Source organism: Ailuropoda melanoleuca, chromosome 13 (genome assembly GCF_002007445.2).
Source record: "Ailuropoda melanoleuca isolate Jingjing chromosome 13, ASM200744v2, whole genome shotgun sequence".
In the NCBI taxonomy this organism is placed as follows: domain Eukaryota; kingdom Metazoa; phylum Chordata; class Mammalia; order Carnivora; family Ursidae; genus Ailuropoda; species Ailuropoda melanoleuca.
This window is the reverse complement of record NC_048230.1, coordinates 74,758,900-74,779,989: the sequence shown is the minus strand read 5'-3', so window position 1 is coordinate 74,779,989 and position 21,090 is coordinate 74,758,900. Positions and strand designations below refer to the sequence as shown.

Genomic DNA, 21,090 nt, shown 5'->3' with positions numbered 1-21,090 from the left:
AGCACATCATAACCACCGTCAGAAGTGAGAAGGCCTCTGCTGCTACCCCCAGCTCCACACGGCTCTGTTGCAATGTCTAGTCAATGCAGGAATGCCAAGTCTGGCTGCTGAGACTGAGCTCAAGAGCGCATCACCTCACATATTTGTGTCCTTGCTGTCAGCAGAAAGTCGCAGCAGGAAGATGGCCTCCACCTCCCAAATCTCTGATGGGGCATCTAACTGTCCTACCTCATTTTAAATATATATTTGTAGTTCTGTGCACACATATATAATTTTTTTACTCATATATATGAGTATATATATATATATACTTGTGAATTTACTCATATATATACTCGTGTGTGTGTGTGTGTGTGTGTGTGTATAATTTATTTGAGAGAGAGCACGGGAGGAGTTGGAGGGGCAGAAGGAGAGAATTCCAAGTAGATTCCCCACTGAGCACAGAGCCCAACTCAGGACTTGGTCCCATGACCCATGGGATCAGGACCTGAGCCCAAATCACAAGTCAGATGCCCAACCAACTGAGCCATCCAGGCACCCCCATCTTATATTAACTCAAGATGCAAAGGAGTCTCGTAAGTGTATTTTGCCACTTTCCAGCCTCTGCACCCTATAAGGAGGTAGGGAGGGAGCTGGTTTTTATCAATTGGCTTTTGCTGAGTAAAAAAGCTATCCCAAAATGTAACTGATTAAAATAGCAACCCTTTATTTAGCTCACAATTCTGCAGGTTGGTGATTTGGTACTGGGCTTAGCTAAGCAGTTCTCATCTTAGTTGGGCTCACTGAGGCTGGTTACCAAACCTGTTGGGAACTGACAGACCAAAGATGGGCTCAGCTGGGATGGATCACCTCTGTTCCATGTAGTCTCTCACTCTCCAGCAGGCTAGCCTAGGCTTGTTTTCATGATGGCTGGGCAGCTTTCCACAAGAGAGCTCAGTGTTCTTTAGGCCTCAGCTCCAATATAGCACATCCCTTCTGTCACATTCTGCTGGCCAAAGCTAGTCACTAAAGCTGGCCCAGATTCAAGTGGAGTAGAAATAGATTTCCACCTCTTCCAGAAGGTGATGTACAGCCACAATGCAAGGGTGTGAATAAAGTGTGGAATGAGGACTCAGGGCAATCTACCACACTAGTCCACGGCACCCACCATGCCCCCCACTCCTGGAACCAGCCGGCAAATCCCAAGTACCCTCCTTCTTTTCAACAAGCAACAAGATTCCCTGTATCTTACCTTTTCTTTTCCTTTATTTTGTCCTGTTTCCTGGGTTCCTTTATTTTCCAGATCTTCAAATTAATGTTTAATATAAGCAATACCTTAACTTTCTGAGAACTCATTTATTCTCTGTTGTTACATAAGGCAAATCTATGGGTGAGATTTTCCTGAATCTAATTACTGATAATAGTAATTACAGAGGCTTAAAAAAATTTTTTTTTCTACTGTTCCCTGTATGCTTTTCCTCTAAAGCCATTTTATGCTCTTTGCTTAGTTTCTTTTTTGCGTTGGCAGTCTTTCCCCTAATGTCTGGTGAACATTGTTTGCATTAAGAATGAGGCAATAAAAAGCACTGGGGAAGTTCTGTGCACATCCACTGGTTGGCTTCCTCCTGGGGCAGCCAGATGGGGACTGGCCTGTACAAGAAGCCCTATAGGCTAGAACACAAGGGTCTCATGTATGGGGCTATTCTGTTTCTTTAGAACATGGGTGCTTAACCTGGTTCAGGCCAATGACTCCTTGGACTGTCTGTAAAGTCCAGAGGCCAGAGTAGTGTTTTTAAAGGGATTTTAAAATATATAGGATTACCCAAAAACCCCAATTATACTGAAATACAGTCACCGAACTATTGAACATTTCCCCTCTCTCCGTGGGTACCCAGGGCTCTTTCTGTTGGTGGGATTCTCTATCTCCTGACCACTACACATCTTTAAAGTGCACAATTTGATGAGATTTGACATACATGCATACCTCCCAAACCACCAGAATGAACATATCCATCATCCTGCAATTCCAAAATTGCCTTTTATAAATTTCCTTCCTTTTTAAGTGTTGGCCACAAGCAACAATGGTGTTAGCAGAATCTGAGACTTGGCCACTAAAAGAAATGATGGATATTTTCATATCACAAAGAGATACCTCAGATTATCATTTATGCATAATGCTACTTAAGTATGTTATTTACTAAAACAAACATTTGTCAAAGGGTTTTAATATCCTTTTATTTATTTTTTTTTAAAGATTTTATTTATTTGACAGAGATAAAGACAGCCAGCGAGGGAGGGAACACAAGCAGGGGGAGTGGGAGAGGAAGAAGCAGGCTCATAGCAGAGGAGCCTGATGTGGGGCTCGATCCCATAACGCCAGGATCACGCCCTGAGCTGAAGGCAGACGCTTAACCGCTGTGCCACTCAGGCGCCCCAATATATCCTTTTATTTTTGATCAAGTATCCACCCCAAGCGATGCCCAGAGAGTAAATGCTGTTGCCTGCTGGGCCAAAGATTTTGGACCCTCAAGCTACCATGCCCTGCATAATTGGGGTGGACACAGAAGGTGTTACTCTGACCACTGGTAGGCTTCATAAACCCAGGCGATTATTTCAGGCAGAGGAGTTCTGACCACTCTTTTACTCACCTTTCCCCGGGGCAGAAATCACAGGCCTGTGCTAATACCCAATCATAACACGAACCTCTTTCAGAACACTGAAGGGAAAGATCAGTGTAGAAAGCAAGCCAGCCTAAGTTCTGAAACAGGGAGTTTGTAGCAGGAAACTTGCAAAAGCTACACCTTCCCCTGCTGTAACAACCAGTTTATCATCTGGGAAAGCGACATGTGGTCCTGGGTGTACCATCCTTGAGAGATAACAGAGGCAGTGTGTTGTTTCTATCTGCTTCCCAGGAGAAAGAAGTTGTTACATGGTGATGTTGCAGAGTCCCTGGCCCCAAGGATCTCCTATAAACCACCTACTCATTTATGCATTCATGCATTCATTTTTTTCATATATTTTGGGTGCCTATGTGCCAGGTGCTATGTTTAATTGTAGAAAACAAGAGACATAATGTGAATCCTCCTGGAGGTCATAGCTTGATGGGAAAAAGAAACATTAAACTAAGTAGCACACAAATAAACATAGGTAATGGGGGGAGGGTGAAGAAAACTGATTTTAAAAAGTTAGAATAGCTATATCTGCTTCTTAAGGGGTATATGTAATTCATGTCTGGAAGGATAGATCTTTCTATGGTCCCCTTCAGCCTACAAACATCAGTGGGGAAGGGATTCTTGCTTGAGAATGTAATCATGTCCTCTAAGTTTGAAAGAATTGAAAATATGCTTTGAGTTGCTGCAGATGGAGACCCAGAACAGTCCTTTTCTTTCTCTTTTTCAAGTGGGCACAGGTATGTCATCAACAGGCAGGCCTGGAGACAAAGTGGGTGGGGGAGGAGGCTACACTGCTCAGTATGAACAGGATGGGGGAAACGAACACCAAGAAACAAGGCTGCTGAGCACAGAGAGCACAGAAGGAAGCATGGGGAGGTACTACTTAATGCGCGCACGGTTTCGGCTTCTCATGATGTAAACATGCTGGAAACAGATACAATGTTGTGACTGTACTTAATGCCACTAAACTGTACCCTTAAGAATGATGAAAATGGTCAACTTTGTTATATATTTTTTATAATGAAAAGGAGAAAAAAACCACAATTTTTAATAAAAAGAAAGAAGGGAGCAGCCTGAAAGTTGATGGGAGGCTGAGGCTCTAGGAGGAGCTAGGAGTTACAAGACCTCTTTGGGGGGAAGGGTCTAGAGATTCAGAGAACAGGAATGTCCAACAATCAATCTTAAATTTTTAGCTCTTTGTCCTTTAAAATAACTCTCCTGTATCCCCCCAAACTTTAGTAAAAGTTTGCTACACCCAAATGCCAGATTTGAGGGGGCATCAAGGGAAAGAACACATATTCTGAGTCTGGGCAGACACAGCACCACAGAGAAGAGAGGAGCCACAATGTCTTGAGACCCAAGTGAGCCTGACACCACCGCAGAAGCAAAGAAGACTCGGAGACACATATGACGTGCTGAGGCAGTCTGAGTTTCCCACTGCAGGTGGGATGAGGACTCACGCAACTGCCATTGCCAACACTTAGGGATGCACCAACTCTATGGGGTGGAGGACCTGGAACCATCCAGAAGGTAGAGGTTTGAGTCACAGAGGTGAGCCTCATGAACTTCACAGTCTGCAGGCTCTCTCCTAGGCCAAGCTGAACCGGGTCCAGCAGGGCCTCTGCATGCAGTTCCTACCTCATGGAAAATAAGAGATACATCCTCCGGAAGTCATTTTTCTTTTCCAATGCTTTCTGGGATCTGCCGTGTTAAAAGGATAAAGAGGTGGAGGGATGGGTGAAATAGAGGTACTTCCAGTTATAAAATATATGTCGACGGAGATGAAAAGTACAGCATGGGGAACAGAGTCAATAATATTGTTAACTGCGGCGCCTGGGTGGCTCAGTCATTAAGTGTCTGCCTTCAGTCAGGTCATGATCCCAGCGTTCTGGGATCGAGCCCCACATCGGGCTCCTCTGCTAGGAGCCTGCTTCTTCCTCTCCCACTCCCCCTGCTTGTGTTCCCTCTCTCACTGCCTCTCTCTCTAATAAATAAATAAAATCTTAAAAAATAATAATAATATTGTTAACAACACGTATGGTGACAGATGGTGACTACACCTGTGCGGAGCAATGTATAATGTATAGAACTGCTGAATCACTCTGCTGTGCATGTGAAACTAATATAACATTGTATGTCAATTATACTTCAATAATAATTTCTTTTTACTTTTTTTTTTTTTTTTTTTTAAGATTTTTACTTATTTATTCGACAGAGATAGAGCCAGCGAGAGAGGGAACACAAGCAGGGGGAATGGGAGAGGAAGAAGCAGGCTCATAGCAGAGGAGCCTGATGTGGGGCTCGATCCCATTACGCCGGGATCACGCCCTGAGCCAAAGGCAGACGCTTAACCGCTGTGCCACCCAGGCGCCCCATACTTTTTTTTTTTTTAAAGTACGCTCCATGCCTAGCGTGGAGCCCAAGGCAGGGCTTGAACTCACAACCCTGAGATCAAGACCCGAACTGAGATCAAGAGTCGGACACTTAACCAACTAAGCCCCAATAATAATTATATTTAAAAAGGATTAGGGAGAAAAAAAGATAGCCAGGGATAAAAGGCAAAGAAGCACCAACTAGTACTTAAATGGAATCCCTGAAGGGAACAAGAACAATGAAATATAATAGCTATTAAAGATGTAATTTAGGAAAGTGTTTCTGAAATACATAAAGATTTCAATCTACATTTGAAAAAAAACACACCATGTTTACACTGCAAGATATATTCTAGCGATGCTATTGGAAAATAAAGAATCTTTGGGGCACCCAGGCCAAAAAGAGCAAGTACACAGGCTCCAAATTCTTCCTTTTTTTTTGAACATACAAGAACTCAGGAATATTGTTGTTATGAGGTCGTGCAGAAACAGGAAATCAAAGGGGAAAACACTGAAATTGCAGATTTTCTAGAAAATATCAATAGTGAAAACACCATACCACAGGATACAGCTAAGGCAGTGGTCAGAGGAAAATTCATGACTTAGAACACAAAAGAATTAAGCACCCTTAAAAAATTATAGATAATAGAAGAAAATGAAAACAGAAGGAAGGACTTAATAAAAATGGTAGAAATGAATGAGTTAATGCTGGGGTTTTTTTAAGTTTAATGATGGGCACTTGAATTATATAATTCCAACTACCTTTTTGTAAACAAGAAATATTTCACACTAATTTTAGATTTGTTAAACTAACTATAATATAGTCACATAATGGATAAGAATAAAAAAGAATAAGAATCTTACGTACTGCTATGAAAAGATCTCAGGCTACACTGTTACGTGAAGTAAGCAAGTGCAGAATCCTACATGAAGCTGGCAGCCTATTCTGTAAGAAAACAGTGCAGGCAGGAAGTTGGATAAGAACACAAGTTCATATTTGCTTGTAGTTGTATAAAAAGATAGAGATGTAGAAAATCTAGAAAGCTATTACCTTTTGGGGCAGTGTGGGGAACAGAATGGATGCGAAAAATAAAATCTAATTAAAAAAATAAAGTAACAGGGGTACCTGGGTGGTTCAGTGGGTTAAGCATCTGTCTTCAGCTCAGGTCATGATCCCAGGGTCCTGGAATTGAGACCCAGGTCAGGCTCCCTGCTCAGCAGGGGAGTTTGCTTCTCCTTCTCCCTCCTCCCGCTGTGTTCTCTCTCTCTCTCACTCACTCTCTCAAATAAATAAATAAAATCTTTAAAATAAAATAAACATTTTAAAAAGTCAAGGCTGGTCCAGATTGGTTCACTGGTAATCCTACCAAATATTAAAGGAAGAAAATATACCAATTCTCTAAAATCTCTTCCAGAAGACAGAAGCAGCTCATTCTATGAGGACAGCATTATCCCAGTAACAAAACCAGACGATATTATAGGAAAGGAAAATTAAAGACCAATATTGCTCATGATCATAGATGTACAAGTCCTCAACAAAATATTAGCAAATAGAATCCGACAATGTTTAAAAAGAATTATACACCATGACTGACCAAGTGGGGTTATCCCAGGTATTCAAGGCTGGTTCAACATTTGAAAATTAGTTAATATAATCCATCACATCAACAGACTAAAGAAGAACAATCATATGATCATAAAATAGATGCAGGGAAGGCATTTGATAAAATCCAACACCCATTCATGGTAAAAACTCTCAGCAAACTAGGAACAGAGGGGAACTTCCTCAACTTAATACGGAATATCTACAAAAATCTGCAGTCAACATCATAGTCAATGGCAAGAAACTAGAAGCTTCCCCACTAAGATCAGGAACAAGAAAAGGACGTCCCTTCTCACCACTCCTTTTCAACACTGCACTGGAAGTGCTACTTATTCAGTAAGACAAGAAAAGGAAATAAAAGCTATATACATGGGGAAGGAAGAAATAAAACTATATCTGTTCACAGATGACATGATTACCCATGTAGAAAATATGAAAGATTCAGAAGAAAAAACTGTTGGAACGAATAAATGATCACAGCAAGGTTGCAGGATATAGAATACTCAAAGGTCATTCACTTTCCTCTTTACCAACAATGAACAAACGGAATTGAAATGAAAAATATATCACTGTTCAGACAGGTACCATTAACACCCTCAAAATGAAACTTAGATATAAACCTAACAAAATATGTACAAGATCTATATGAGGAAAACCACATAACTCTGATGAAAGAAATCAAAGAACGAAGTAAGTGGAGAGGTGTTATTCCCTGTGCACGGATCAGAAGACTCAATATTGTCAAAATGTCGCTTCTTCCCAACTTGATCTACTTGCTCTACAGATTTAATGCAATCCAATCAAATTCTCAACAAGTGATTGTGTGGATTTGACAAACTGATTCTAAAGTTTATATGTAGAGGCAAAAGACCCAGAATAGCCAACTCATTACTGAAGGAGAACAAAGTTGGAAAACTGACACTACCTGCCGTTAAGACTTACTACTGTGTAAAGGCACAGTAATGAAGACAGTGTGGTATGAGCAAAAGAATAGAGAAAGAGATCAATGCAACCAAGAGAGCGCCCAGAAATAGACCCCCATAAGTACAGTCAACTGATCTTTGACAAAGTAGCAAAGGCAATACAATGGAGCAAATATATAGTCTTTTCAACAAATGATTCTGGAGTAACTGGACATCACATGCAAAAAAATCAGTGTAGACATAACTTATCCTTCTCACAAAAATTAACTCAAAATGGATTGTAAACCTAAATGTAAAACACAAAACAATAAAACTCCTAGGAGATAACATAGGAGAAAATCCTTCAGATGTTTAAAGCACTTTGGATCAATTTAGTGATGCTTAACCTATGCCGCTTTGCAGACGTCTGTGCCCAGCTGTCTCCTGGATTCTTGGGGGCATCTCACACCCTAACAGCACCTAGGCAGGTTTACTGAACCTGACGTAAGCCGAAGAAGTTGTGGTGGAAACCTGGCTCAGAAGTGCTGGGGCAAAAGTGGGAATATATGGAAAGGGCAATGGGAGAGCTCACAGGGTTAAGGAAACCTACATACTAACTGGGCATCTGGAACAACAGAAACCAGGGGTTCAATGGTCCCAGGGCAGGGACAAAGTCTCTGCCATTCTCTGCACACCCATTTGCTTCACCTGACGGGAACCAACACCACCAGCCCCACCTAACCCCAATTTCCCACAGCTTCCAAGGGAGCAGGGTCTCACCCTCTTCCTCAAGTCTGGTTAGAAAAATAGGCAGAAAGGTTTCAGACCAGCCAAGCTTGGGCTCTTCAAACAAAGCCAGAGGGGCCTGTTCTTGTGAGAACATGGGCACTCCACCAGGACAACTAATCTGCAGTGAAGGAAGGGACAGCCCAACAGAGCGGACTGTATAGAGCAGGGGTGTCCCACTAGAGATCTGAGGGACATTTCCAGAGGCATGACTTGCCACACATTACCCAGGGGGTAAGGTCCCTCTAGGTCTTCAAAGTCAAGAGAGTGATTTGTGGCACCCTATGATGGAGAAGGTAGCCTTGTCCCAATGGTGATGGTGGAAAACACAACATGGCTGGTGGCATTGGCTGCAGACTCAAGAAAAGCAAAACCCTGATCATAGGTGCTGCCTCCTGAGTGGGTGTGGGTAGGTCCTTCCTGGGTGCCAAAGGGCAACTGATACTTGGCAAGCATGATGGGGCCAAAACCTGAACCCTGACCACCTTGGAGGCTCATTTGTCCTGTGCAAGAAAGCCACACCTCACAGGTAACATTCAGATCATGAAAACAGATTTAAATGGAGGTTTTTTCCAATGGAATCATTTTAAACCACCACTAGGAGCTGCTGATTAAAGACTCTCAATAGGATTTTGGTGCCCCACGCCCATCCCTTTGGGCTCAACCATTGTGCAGCCAGGCCCAGCTCCACACTGCCCTTTTCTGGGGGCAGAAAGAGCCAGGGAACTTGCCCTAGGACCAACTCACAAGTCCTCACTGGAGGGAATGGCACACAAACATCCATAGCCACTCACCCCTCCAGTGAGGTCATTCAGAGGTGACTGTTGTATTACAGGTCCCCAGAAGCACGAAGCTCCCTAACCACCCTTGATAATGTACTTGTATGGGCTGCCTCCCCTTCCAGTGCTTCCTGGAATCACCTCCCACATAAATTGCTTGTACCTCATCCTTTTTTTTTTTTTTTTTTAAAGATTTTATTTATTTATTCGACAGGGATAGAGACAGCCAGCGAGAGAGGGAACACAAGCAGGGGGAGTGGGAGAGGAAGAAGCAGGCTCACAGCAGAGGAGCCTGATGTGGGGCTCGATCCCGGAACGCCGGGATCACGCCGAGTCAAAGGCAGACGCTTAACCGCTGTGCCACCCAGGCGCCCCGCTTGTACCTCATCCTTATCTCAGGCTCTGCTTCTCAGAGATCCACACCACATTTTGGTAAAGAAAACAAGTGCTACCATCCAAAGAAGGCACATAAGGAGACAGGGGTGATGTGGGGCACAAGAGGTACAGACCTCTCAAAATGCTTCTTGGGGGTATCTCTGACCATGAAGGCTCAGAAAGCCAGCTCAGGGCCATACAAAGACGCAAGTACTCATCGAAGGAAATATGCATTAGTGAAACTTAGAGAAACAGGAGCGTGAAATCACATAATCAGGACTTTTAATTCAAAATGAGAAAGACAACTTCATCCTGGCCAGACCTCTTGCACCCACCTGATGGTACCTTCTCTCCCTGCAGATGAAGGAAACCTATGATTATCTCAAGGCTCTCTGGTGGGCAAGGGCTGAGCCTAAAATGAGCTACAGAATCCCCCTGCTGAATGAATGACACATTTGTCAACTATGGCAGGGCTGGACACCGAGCAGGCCCTCACTGACAAAATCCTTGGTCATAATTGTTGCCCAAATGGGTGCAAAGGCAGCAGCCAGATCCACCACCCTGGGAGTCTCAGATTCCCTTTGCACCGTGATGACTGTGGGTTTGGAAGGGGAAAGTGGGCTGAGTTCCGCTCCTCATGCTCCAACACTAGCAACTGGTGGACTGTTTTGGGGGCTGGCTGCCGGAGATGGGACAAACTGGGGTCAAGGACAGGTGGGGCTGGCCCACGGCAACAGGATGAATGAGTCACATGGCAACTCCAGGCACAGGATGTTCTGGGATTTCTCCCCACCACCCTCTGCCCAGCCCCCTTTTCTGCCAGCTTGTGCTGTCCACTTGTCCTGGGTGTGGTACCATGCCAGAGCTGGGAGCAGGCTGGGAAGGAAGCCGATGCCAAGCTTCACCTGGCTCTGCGTCCATCCATCCCTGTCCTCCCTCCTTGCCCTTTCAGAAAGTCCTATCCCAGTGAGGGGTCAGCGGGGCCACGCAGCACTGAATTCCTTCTCCAGACCCTGGACAAACTGGTCATTGAGGAAGAGCAGTTGACCATGGGGCAGGAAGCGGGTGAGGATGCCCTCGATGCGATCAGCCCGAAGCAGAAGGTTCGTGCTGGGGGTCAGCAACCGGAGGTGGTCGAGAAGGAGGCGTGCCAGCAACCGGAGTGTGCTCTCAGCCAGCAGCAGGTTCTCATGGGCATCCAGCACCAGGGCAAACCCTAATGAGAGCACACCCAGCCATACCACTGTCCGAGGCTCCTGGAAAGGGTCCCCTGCTGCCAGGCGGAAGGCCCCAAGGGGGGCCTCATGCAGGGGCACTGGCTCATCTGAGGACTGAGGCTGCAGGTCCAGGGGGGTCCGGCCAGATGCCTGCTGCTGCAGCCAACACATGGATTCCACCTGCCTGGGGAGAGTGGGTGGGTCACTGACTTCTGTCATCCTCATGACCACCCTTAGAACTGAGAGCTGCTTTTAATTCTGTACCTCAGATGTAGAAACTGAGCCCCAGAGAGATTAAATGACTTGCTCAGGACCACAGAGCAGGAAGCATGAGCCATGAAAGGAATCCAGGCTCCTGTCTCCAGGCCCTGAACCATTTCACTCCATGTGTTCAAGAGAAGGCAGGTTTTGAACACAGCCCCTTCAGCCAGGAAAGGGCACCAGGGGGAAAAGATCCTGCCCCCACCAGCTTCACAGAGGCCTCCTTAACATAAAGAAAAGCAAGTCATGAGAAGTAAAAGCCACGTTCAACTAAGCTGTCCAACTTCTCCACCCCCATCCCACACTGCAACTCTCCCCAAACGAAAAAGAAAGACCTTCCACTTGGCCATTTAGGCTTTTGAAATCACACTCTGATCCCTCCTGAATCACCTTCTAATTTGGGCCGTGCACAGGCTGCTTTTAAAGCCCTTTGGTTTTCTGTGCCACAGGAGGGGGGTGGAGGCCCAGAGGGAAAAAGGGATGGCAAAAGGCTAGCACAGGGCTGCCCCAGAATGTTAATCCCCCCACCCCACCCCGCACCCACCTGCCACAGAATGCAGAGAGGCAAAGAGATTCTGGTCCTTGCTGGCTCCATCTGGGTTGGGGATGGGAAAGTCCAAGGCCAGCCATCACATCTGGAACAGTGTTTCCTAAACTGTTCTCTGTGGATCCCTGGCTTTCAGGAGGCTCTGGGCTCCGAGTTCCCATGTACCACATTCTCTATCCTCCTTAGGGATTCATAAAACCTACACATACACTAATAGCTCTGAGAAGTCCTACACTGCAAAACACACTTAAACTGTTCCAAAGTTTGCCTGCCTACACTCAAATCCCAGCTCTGCCATGTTCTAGCTGCATAACCTTGGGCAGCTTAAGTTCCTGTGCCTGTACCTCAGTTTACTCCTCTATAGGTGGGGTAATAACTACATCTATCTCAATAGACTGTTACAAGAATTAATGAATTCATATACATGAAATGCTCAGAACATAAACACTTAGCACAGACGTACAAGCTCCATTAATGCTAGCTATAATAGTAATGATGATGACAATAACATTATTTCTTTAACCCCTTTTCACAAAATACTTGTGAACAACTGTGGATGACTCGTGGAAACACTACTCAAACTACCTCTCTGCTTCTTAGTCTGATTCTCTGTGCCCCCTCAGAAAACCTATCACAATCAGGCATGTGTTCAATGAAGGTCTGTGTTACCTGGCCACAGCCAAAATCTGCTCCTTTCGGAGGAGCCTGTCCCTCTCAGCACCATGTGGTCGTGGGTCATCGGGTGAATTCTCGGCACCAAAGACGCAGGAGTAGAGCACTCGACAAAGGCCCGTGTCCTGGGCCTGGGGAGCCCGCAAGGTGTGGATGAGGAAAGCGTGGACCATGGCTCCGGGGTGGGCACTACAGGGAAGCCAGAGACCTTGGTGAGATGAGTGTGAAAGCCCAGGGGAGGTAACCACAAAACGGGTCTGGGAGCATGTCCAGAGGCTGCTGTGGCTGGTCACTGGTCCTCCTCCGCCACCCAAGACACACTCCCTGCCCCTGAATAATGGTGTCTGGTCAGCAGCACTTCTGTCCACAGCAGAGTCAAATGGTGAAGAAATCGCAGATAACCCCAAACCCGGTTCTCCAAACCAACGGCCAGGAATCTTCAAAAGTGTCAAAATCATGAGAATCAAGGGACGCCAGGGAACTGCTCCAGACTGACAGAGACTAAGGAGATAGGGCAGCTGAATGCACCGTGTGATGGGGTCTCCAGCCAAAAGGGTAGTTTCAACACACAGCATCATTAGGACAACTGGAAACATTTTAGCTAACAGTCTTGATCAATGTTACCTGGTTCTGAATGTAGGAGAATGTCCTCGTTTTTAGAAAATACACACTGAAGTACCTCTAAATACAGAGGTAAAACGGCATCGTAGCTGCAGGTAACTTAACTATCAAAGGGTGTAGGGAAGTTCTTTATAAGAAAACTCCTGAAATTTTCTACAAGTTACAGATTATTTAAAAATAAAGGCTACTATATAATGATACTACTAATAATAGTAGCGTCTGGCTGGTCAGTGGCCGCCCGGGGTGGGAAGGCAGCGGACACACTGGAAGCAGATACCTGGATCTGTAATTAAGGGTAATTGGATCGTCAGTTTAAATTGGTCAAGCAGGAAGGTTCGCGAAGGCGCTTTGAGAACGGCAGCCCGCTGACCCGGCTCTGACCTCCGGTGACCCTCCAGCCTCACGAAGAGTGCGTCATCAGCCTTCGCCACCGTATCCCTCCCCCCGCCCCCACACACACTCACAGAGAAATGGTAGCGATCAAAACCTTCACGTCACTGCCTCGCGCAAGCCTGCGGCGCAGTGCATTTGGGGGATTGTAGTTCCTTGCTCCAGTCAAACAGATCTAAGCGGAGCACTCCGCCCTCAGTGTGCTGCCCCTTCAGCCCCGGGGCCGCTGTCCTCCACGCGTCCTACTCACCCTTCCTTCCCTGCCCGCGAACTTCTGCTAACGGGCCGCTCCACTCCGCACCAAGAGAGCAATGGCGCCTGCGCGGCTCTTGAGCGTCTGCGCACACCGGTCGCGAGCGCGCGCACGAGCTAACGCGCGCAAGGAGCAGGGGCGGGGGTGACGTCCCCCACGTCGGGAGTACTGTTCCGGGAGTGGGAGGGGTAGTGTTCTGACTCTTGAACCTCGGCGCGGGCGGCTTTCGCACTCCGACCAAAGACCCCTTGCTTCGAATTCCCAGCAGGGCCCACGCGGGCTATTCCCAGACCCGGTGTGGGGGCTCCTGCTTGGAGCCCTGGACCAGCCGAGCCCCAGGCCACCGCCCCCGGAAACCGCGAGGGGGCGCAGCGGCCCAGCGTGTGAACCTTCGGGAAAAGGCCGGGTCGTCGCGTCATCGCGGGCGGGCGGGGTTCGGACCTCTGCGGTCCCTGCCAGCCTTGTGAGGCTCGTGGGGCCTAAAGGTGCAGGGCCGGTTCTCGAACTGGCCAGTATGCGTGGGAGTCACTGGGGTGCCTCTTAAAACGCAGATTCCTGGGCTTTATTTGTGGCAATTGTGACTTTAAGGGAAAGATGCATGTTTAGGCAGTTGGTGGGGTAGGTTTTGGGTTGTGGATTCCCGCAGCGGGTTAAGACCGGGGTTCGTTTTGGAGTAGAACGATTCAAATTTGTCCCCACCCTGTCACCGGCCGTGTGTCCCTGGCTGGTGAGTCACTTCCTTGGGCCCCTGTGAAACCCTGTAGGGTTTAGCAGGCTGACCCGTTTTTCCTTTCATGCTCTGGCTCTAACAAGGTGACCCCTCTTTGAGGGAGGCCATCAAAGGTATAGTTGAAGAGACTTACTTCAGACTGAAAGGGGCGCTGCCAAGCACCAGCATCCGGAGCCAAGCGGTGGGATGAAAGCCCCAGTTCAAGGCTTGGCCCAGAGGTGTTTGAGGCCCTGCAAGTTCTGTCCTTAGCCTCACTGCCTACCCTGGGCATCCTCACACAGGCATGTGCACGCTCTTTTACCTATTGGCATGTGAACGCATCAAGACTCCCAGTGTTCTGTGCCTCAGAGCCTCCACACTGGCTGTTCCCTCAGCCTGGAATGCCCTTTCCTCCCCTTCTTTTGCCCTTCAAAATGTACTCAGACCAAAACTTAGGGGAAACCTTCTTGCCTGGACTGCCCATTAGCATTCAGTTGCCCCCTTTGCACCCATTGTTGAGGGTCTGCCTGTGGTGGTGATGTTGCCCACGCGGCATACCCAGGCTATGGCGCTCATCCTCCCTCCTCAGGGCCATGCGCGCTCCTTGCTGAGAGAAGAAATGCAAAGCAGGGCAGCCCAGGCAGGGACCCTGGAGCCAGGACCCTCCAAGGGCAGGGCATGTATTCTGGGCCCCTCTGGCCATAGGACATGGGCAGGGGGACACTGAAGGAAGGCTAGAAGAGGTGCGGCCAGGGGCAGACCAGGACATCTGGGCATTTTGACCACAGGTACAACACATAAATATATTTGTAGATGAAGGGGCAGACCCAGAGACGGTGTGGGGACTCAGTCACAAGGCTGGGAGTCATGTTGGCTCAGTTCCTGGTTCCTGGTCCCTATCAGTCTCAGCCAGAACCCATGTCTGCTAGCTGATTACAGCAGAGAGCTGGCAGAGGGCTCTGGTTGCTTGGGGCCACCTGGCATCTGGAACACAGTATTCCAGCCTCTGTCCACTCCTTGGGCAGTGAATCCACTCCAAGTCCCACGCCGCTGAGGGGCTGGTTGGCCTTGTATGAGGTATGTGAAGGAGACAGCAGTGAGAAGCTAGCCTTGAGCCACTACCATGGAGGGCTGTGGAAGACCCCAGATGGAGGTGGTGTCCTGATAAACAGCAGAGCAGACTCAGGTGTCATTCCTGACTTTTTGCAGCCCTCTGCCAACCTGTGCCTTCCAGGTCAAAAGCCCGGTGCTGAGGTCAGCGAGGCAGGAAGGAGCCTGGGTCCCCCAAGATCTTGCAGAGCCTTCTTGCTGAGGGAAGAGCACACAATGTTGATTTTGCTAACCAGCTGTGTGGGGTTGCTGTTATATACAGTCTAATTCATTCCTAAGTGAGGCAGCATGTGGTGAAGAGGTCAGAGTGTTGCCTGGCATACGGTAGGCACTCAGTAAATCAATAAATGTTGACAACCATTAATACAGAGGCAGGACAGGAAAAGGTGTCAGAGAGGTGTTGGTCAGCACTGGAAAGCAAGTGAGGCCTTCTGGTCTGATGGGAGTCAGAGGCAGAGGGATGGGCAGGCTGAACTTCCCGGTGCTTCTTGGACTTATAAGACCTGCCCTGAAGACAAAATGGGACAGTCTGAGTGTGATGGAGGTAGCATGTGTTCCATGTTCATGTGTGTGAGGCTTTCAGAGTGGTTACTCTACAGATTGCAGCTGGGCCAGGCGTACGATAGGCACAGATACAGGTTTGTGGGATATGGGCACAGAGAGAGGTAGAGACAGAAACTGAGTAGAGAAGGAAGAAAAGTGAAATTAAAGCACTACAAAAAAATTAGAGCTTTAAGGAAGCAGGTAGCTGGATTTAAGGCCCGGCCCACCTGTCCAGAAGTGGCTGGGAACCACACCTTCCTGTCATTTCCCCTCCCCTCCATCTGGCTGTGGGCAGATGTGCCCATCACCCCACTCCCCAGCCCTGTTCTTCTCAGTGGTCCTGTGAATTGGGGTGGGGGGTGCTGGTATGCCTACAGCCTCTTGCATTGTATGCAAGACTCGCCCAGACTTCCACCCTCCACTGCTGTCTGCCCCACGTCAGGGCGAGGCCTACCCCACAGTGCCCCTTTTCTAGTACCCCTTGGTGCCCACCACTGCGATGTGTGAAGTCACTGATACTGATTCAATTTGGAAAGTGGGTCCCATTCCTCACCAATCCAAGCCACAGCAGTATCCTGAATCACTGGTAGGCAGCCTGGCTTGGGAAGTTCTGCTGCTTCTCCTGGACATCAGGACCAACTCCCAGGTCCTGCTTACACACCACTAAGGACAGGGAACTCACTCCTTAGAGACAGCCCCATTGGTTTTTGACAGCTGGAAACCCTTACTGATGATCTTGAGTCCTCACATCAGACTAGTCGAGCAACCACCTACTTCTGGGTGTGGGGAGGGCAATTGGGTGGAATCTGCCAGCCTGAGGCAGTGGATTTTTTGAAGGACTCCCTGATTAGGATGTCTAGCCATTTCTTGAGGAGTATAGCAGCAAACTAAGAAGAGGGGATCTGCTTTTTTGACAATCCAGGCAGGCTGAGATTAAGTAGATAATGTTAATACCCTAGAATAAAGCGGGCCAAAGTCAGACAAGCCTTGTCCTTTTGTCCCCCTGCTCCTCCCTAGGCCTCCTCAGAGATGGCATTGCCCTGTGTGGGCAGCCTCTCACCGGCCACACAGACGGCTCCCTCCTCTGTCTCCACCACATCCCCTTCCACAGCTTCCTCACTGCTGCCTGGACTGGTGCAGTAGGCCACCACCCTACACACAACAGCTGGGCTTTTCTCCTGCAACCCATCACCCAGGGGACATGGCACCTGACTGCTCTTGCCCACGTGCAGAAAGGGAGGAAACCCTCAGCCTGGACCCCTCTCTTTTGATTGTCTTCAGGCTCCTCCTTTTTACCTGTCTGATCTTGTAATCCTGTAATCCTCACACTGGCCCTAAATCATAACAGCCCTAGCAGACTGTTGTATGGCACTTGCTACAGACAGGCTCTGTTCTGAGCGCTTTACATACGCTAACTTTTGATCCAATCCGCAACCCTTTGAAGGAGGGGCTTTACAATCCCCATTTTACAAATGGAAAAATTAAGGCACGGGGAGATCAAATAACTTTCCTGATGTTACACATGTGCTAAGGGAGGTGTGCATGTCGAAAGATTTCAAATTGCCCCCTCCCTTCCCCTGGTGTGTCCCCTTCTCCCCTGTCCCTTCACAGTCACCCCAGGGGCTGGCTCAGCCCCTGCTCCCAGCTCCAGAAGGCCATAAGCCTCCTCCAACCCCAGCCCTGCTTACTTTCTACAACCCAACCCTGGGAGCTCCATCCCACCTTCAGGGAGCCCCGGGCCCCATGGAAGCAGTCTTGGCTGGGCTCCAGGAGGATGAGGCCCTGTGTGATTCGTCCTTTCAAACAGCCACGCTTCCTGCAGGGCTGACAGCCAGGAGGCCCCACGAGGCTGCTCAAGCCCAGCCACGTGAGGCTCCCTCCCCTCCTGCTGCCCTAGGCCCCCGCTGACTCAGAGGCTGGCTGCCGGAGGCCTGCGCAGCCACCCCCTCCCAGGGGCATGTGCTAGTTGCAGGCTAGGTGGGGCGGAGGCAGCCCTAGCCTCACACCCCCTGGCACCCACATGAATTCCTGTGTGGGTTGGGTGGGAATGCCTCTTACCTTCTGTCCCATAACCAACTGTCTTCTTTGAACAATTGACTGGAACAAATCCACATCCTGCAGGGCTCTCTCAAGGCATGACTTTCCTGGCTGTAGACCAGCCACTTCTCCATCATAACTCAACTTCCCTCTCCTGATTGTTTCCAGATTCCACAAGGCTGTGGACCTCCTTGTCTAAACATTGCTCCTTTCTGCACCAACAGTTTTATTGCCTCTGGAAAGCGGGTGCCTCTGTGTTCAATTGCAAGGATGAAGACTTTTTAGAAACCCCAAGTTTTCTAGAAGACTGGGAGCTGTTGTCGGGGGAATGAACTCAAGCCAATGACATCCAGCCAATGAACTCCAAAGAGTCACTTGAACTTTTTAAAGAATCTGACTTGAGGAAAAAACTGAAGACTAATATTTCCATCTAGTAGAGTCAGAGAACAGGCTGGGCTTGTGAGGCTTGCAAGCCGAGCCGCAGAGCATAGGTTCAGCACTTAAGAGAGCTCTTTGCTTTATACAACAACCCAGTTTTCTGGCTAAGGGAGAGAAATTAAAATTCACCCCATTTTGCTGAGCATATAGAGCAAGAGAACTCTCAGGCTCCACTGGTGGGAAGGTAACAGTATAGCAAGCACGCTGAAGCTGAACGAACACAGGGCCACCCAGCAGTTCCACTCCTGGGTATATTCCCAGTACCATTGGAAATCATCCCAAATAATCTACCAAGGGCAGAATAAAAATGCTCTATAGCCTGACTGTGCTGGTGGTTATGCAACTGCATGCATCTGTCAGAACCCACAGAACAGAACCATACGCTCAAATGGGTGAATGTGACTGCATATAAATTATACCTTAGGTTTTTTTTTTTTAATGTGAAAACCAGAAGAAATAGATGTAGAATGAATAACTCAATTCAGGACTATGTCTGTATGGTGGAATACTATATAGCAGTGAGCAGGAACAAAAACCCCTGCAAAAGGAAACATAAATGAACCTCAACATCATGCTGAAAGAAGTTAGACATGAGAGCATGAACTGTACGATTTCATGGGTATGAAACTCAAGAACAGGAGAAATGAATCTACCGTGATGGAGGTCAGAATAGTGGGGACCCTTGGAGTGCAGGCAATGGGGAGGGAGCATGAGGGAGCCTCATGGGATTCTAGAAAGGTCCCGTATCCTGAGCTGTGTGGTGGTTCCTTGGGTCTGTGCTCTATGCTTAAGAGGTGTACCCTTGATGAAACATTGATTATTCTTCAATCTAAAAACATTTTTAGGGACACCTGGGTGGCTTAGTCAGCTAAGCGTCTGCCTTCGGCTCGGGTCATGATCCCAGGGTCCTGGGATGGAGTTCCACATTGGGCTCTGTGCTCAGAGGGAGCCTGCTTCTCCCTCTGCCTGCCACTCCCCCTGCTTGAGTGCACACTCTCTCTCTGACAAATAAAATCTTTTTAAAAAATAAAAAATAAAAATTTTTAAAAGTTGTTATTACAAGGGACCCAGTGAGCAATTCAGATGATGTCCAGACCCCACCAGTGCCGACTGACTTGGCCAGCTCCCCGCCTGTGCCTGGCCCCACAAAGCTCTTTAACCATGTAAGCAGGCTGCATGTGGCTGCGCCCAGGCTGGAATTCCTGCCCCACCCTGGCCCAAGCAAAACAACCTTTAAAACTGGCCTGCAGCCCAGGTTTTTAAACTGCTTCCTTGCCTGATCTGCTCCCCTTTATGAGCATTCAGGAAGAAAGTTACAGCTTCTCTTGCTGGGCAGGAGGAGGAATCGAAACACCTCTGCCCCATCCCCTGAACTTCCCAGGAGTAGATGGGGTCCTGGCTTGAGTTGGAGGGGCAAACCTCTGGCATTCCCTTTCTCAGGCTCAGGCCCATTCTCCTCCAGGCATATGTCAGCACCAGGACCTTCTCTGGGGAAAGTTTTGTTTCCCAGCTTAACCAAGGGCCCTCTCCCTGCCTCCTCCTCCTCTTCCCCTGCAAAAGGAGCTATATACCTCCCTGGTAAGCTTAGGAGACAATATGTGTCTGGAACAGTCTACATGCCCCATGACTACGCTGTGATTCTGATGGTGGGATATAATGGGGACAGATGTAGCCTCAGATGTCAGCACCTGGCACAGAACTCAGGTGTGCCATTGCTTCCTTCTCCCCACGTGGCCTGATCCTGACCCATGGAGTGGAAATTAGACACCCAGAACAGAAGTCAGGCAGCCTAACCCCACCCCCTTGGCTGGGACCAAGGCAGGACATGAGGAGTGGGAGAATCCTAGGCAGCTGAAATGCCTGCTCTGTTTGAATCTGCTGTGTGACTTGGGGGCAAGTGTATGCCCTCTCTGAGCATCTAGCAGCCTTCCTCCTCTGTATAACCGGGAGGGAGGAAGGGGGACTTCCCAAGGCCACCTAAGCAGAGTGGAGCTGGCAAATTTCAGTGGGACAGGGGCGCCTGAGTGGCACAGCGGTTAAGCGTCTGCCTTCGGCTCAGGGTGTGGTCCTAGCGTTCTGGGATCGAGCCCCACATCAGGTTCCTCTGCTATGAGTCTGCTTCTTCCTCTCCCACTCCCCCTGCTTGTGTTCCCTCTCTCGCTGGCTGTCTCTATCTCTGTCAGATAAATAAATAAAAATCTTTAAAAAAAAATAATCTCAGTGGGACAGTGCCCAGGGCCTTCTCCCTCCCTGTTTCTGTTTCTCAGGGACCTACACAACACTTTTTCTTTTTCTGGGGCAAGTCCCCTTACCCAAATGAACGTTATCCTTGGTATCAGCTGCCTGCTCAGTGGAGAGGGCTTCTGGAGATTTCAGAGCCCCTCCCGCCCTGAGCAAAGGCCCAGCATCCCCAGACCATCAAAGCCACACCCCGACACCCCCCACCCATTGTGCGCTTGTGGGAGGGGTGTGTAGGGGGAAGCCCCAGCCTTTGGGCATAAGAATCTTGGGGGGAAAGCTGGAGACAGGGCAAACATCATTTAGACTCAGCCTAGGAATCTGGAATCCCTTGTTGCTCTGGTAGAAAATAGTCTCCATTTTCCCATCTGCAAAATGGAGTGAATAATCATTGGCACCACCTAGTTCAGAAGGTAGATGAACTTTGGCAGAAAGTGATAATGCTGACCAACATGTTGTCTGCACTCTGCATCAGGCAGTTACCTTGTTTGTACACGTGCAGAGGAGGCCCTACAATCACAGACTCACATTTGGGGGCAGGGGTCACCTGCAGGGGTATTCTGAGGGAATTTCCTGAGATACCAGG

At 48.3% G+C, this 21,090-nt stretch overlaps 1 protein-coding gene across 3 annotated transcripts; it reads right to left on the bottom strand.

The window, feature by feature from the left end:
- Positions 1–9,733: 9,733 nt before the first annotated feature.
- Positions 9,734–13,584, bottom strand: AP5S1 (adaptor related protein complex 5 subunit sigma 1). Of its 3 annotated transcripts, none has more exons than XM_002918763.4 (3): positions 13,427–13,584; positions 12,163–12,354; positions 9,734–10,869 (listed from the first exon to the last, which is right to left on the bottom strand). In XM_002918763.4, the coding sequence occupies exons 2-3, from the start codon at positions 12,336–12,338 to the stop codon at positions 10,443–10,445; spliced, it is 603 nt and encodes a 200-aa protein (XP_002918809.1). In that variant the 5' UTR covers positions 12,339–12,354; positions 13,427–13,584; the 3' UTR covers positions 9,734–10,442. The 3 variants fall into 3 exon arrangements, with proteins under 3 accessions (XP_002918809.1, XP_019654757.1, XP_011222680.1); XM_019799198.2 differs by lacking the exon at positions 13,427–13,584 and adding an exon at positions 13,251–13,420; XM_011224378.3 differs by lacking the exon at positions 13,427–13,584 and adding an exon at positions 13,064–13,200.
- Between the last annotated feature and the right edge of the window lie 7,506 nt (positions 13,585–21,090).

Bases quoted from the DNA above. Each gene is read 5' to 3' on its own strand.
- AP5S1 (XM_002918763.4), bottom strand. From the start codon at position 12,338: ATGGTCCACGCTTTCCTCATCCACACCTTGCGGGCTCCCCAGGCCCAG. The intron at 10,870-12,162 runs GTAACACAGACC...CACTCTCCCCAG, and splicing joins CAGATTTTGGCTGTGGCCAG to GCAGGTGGAATCCATGTGTT.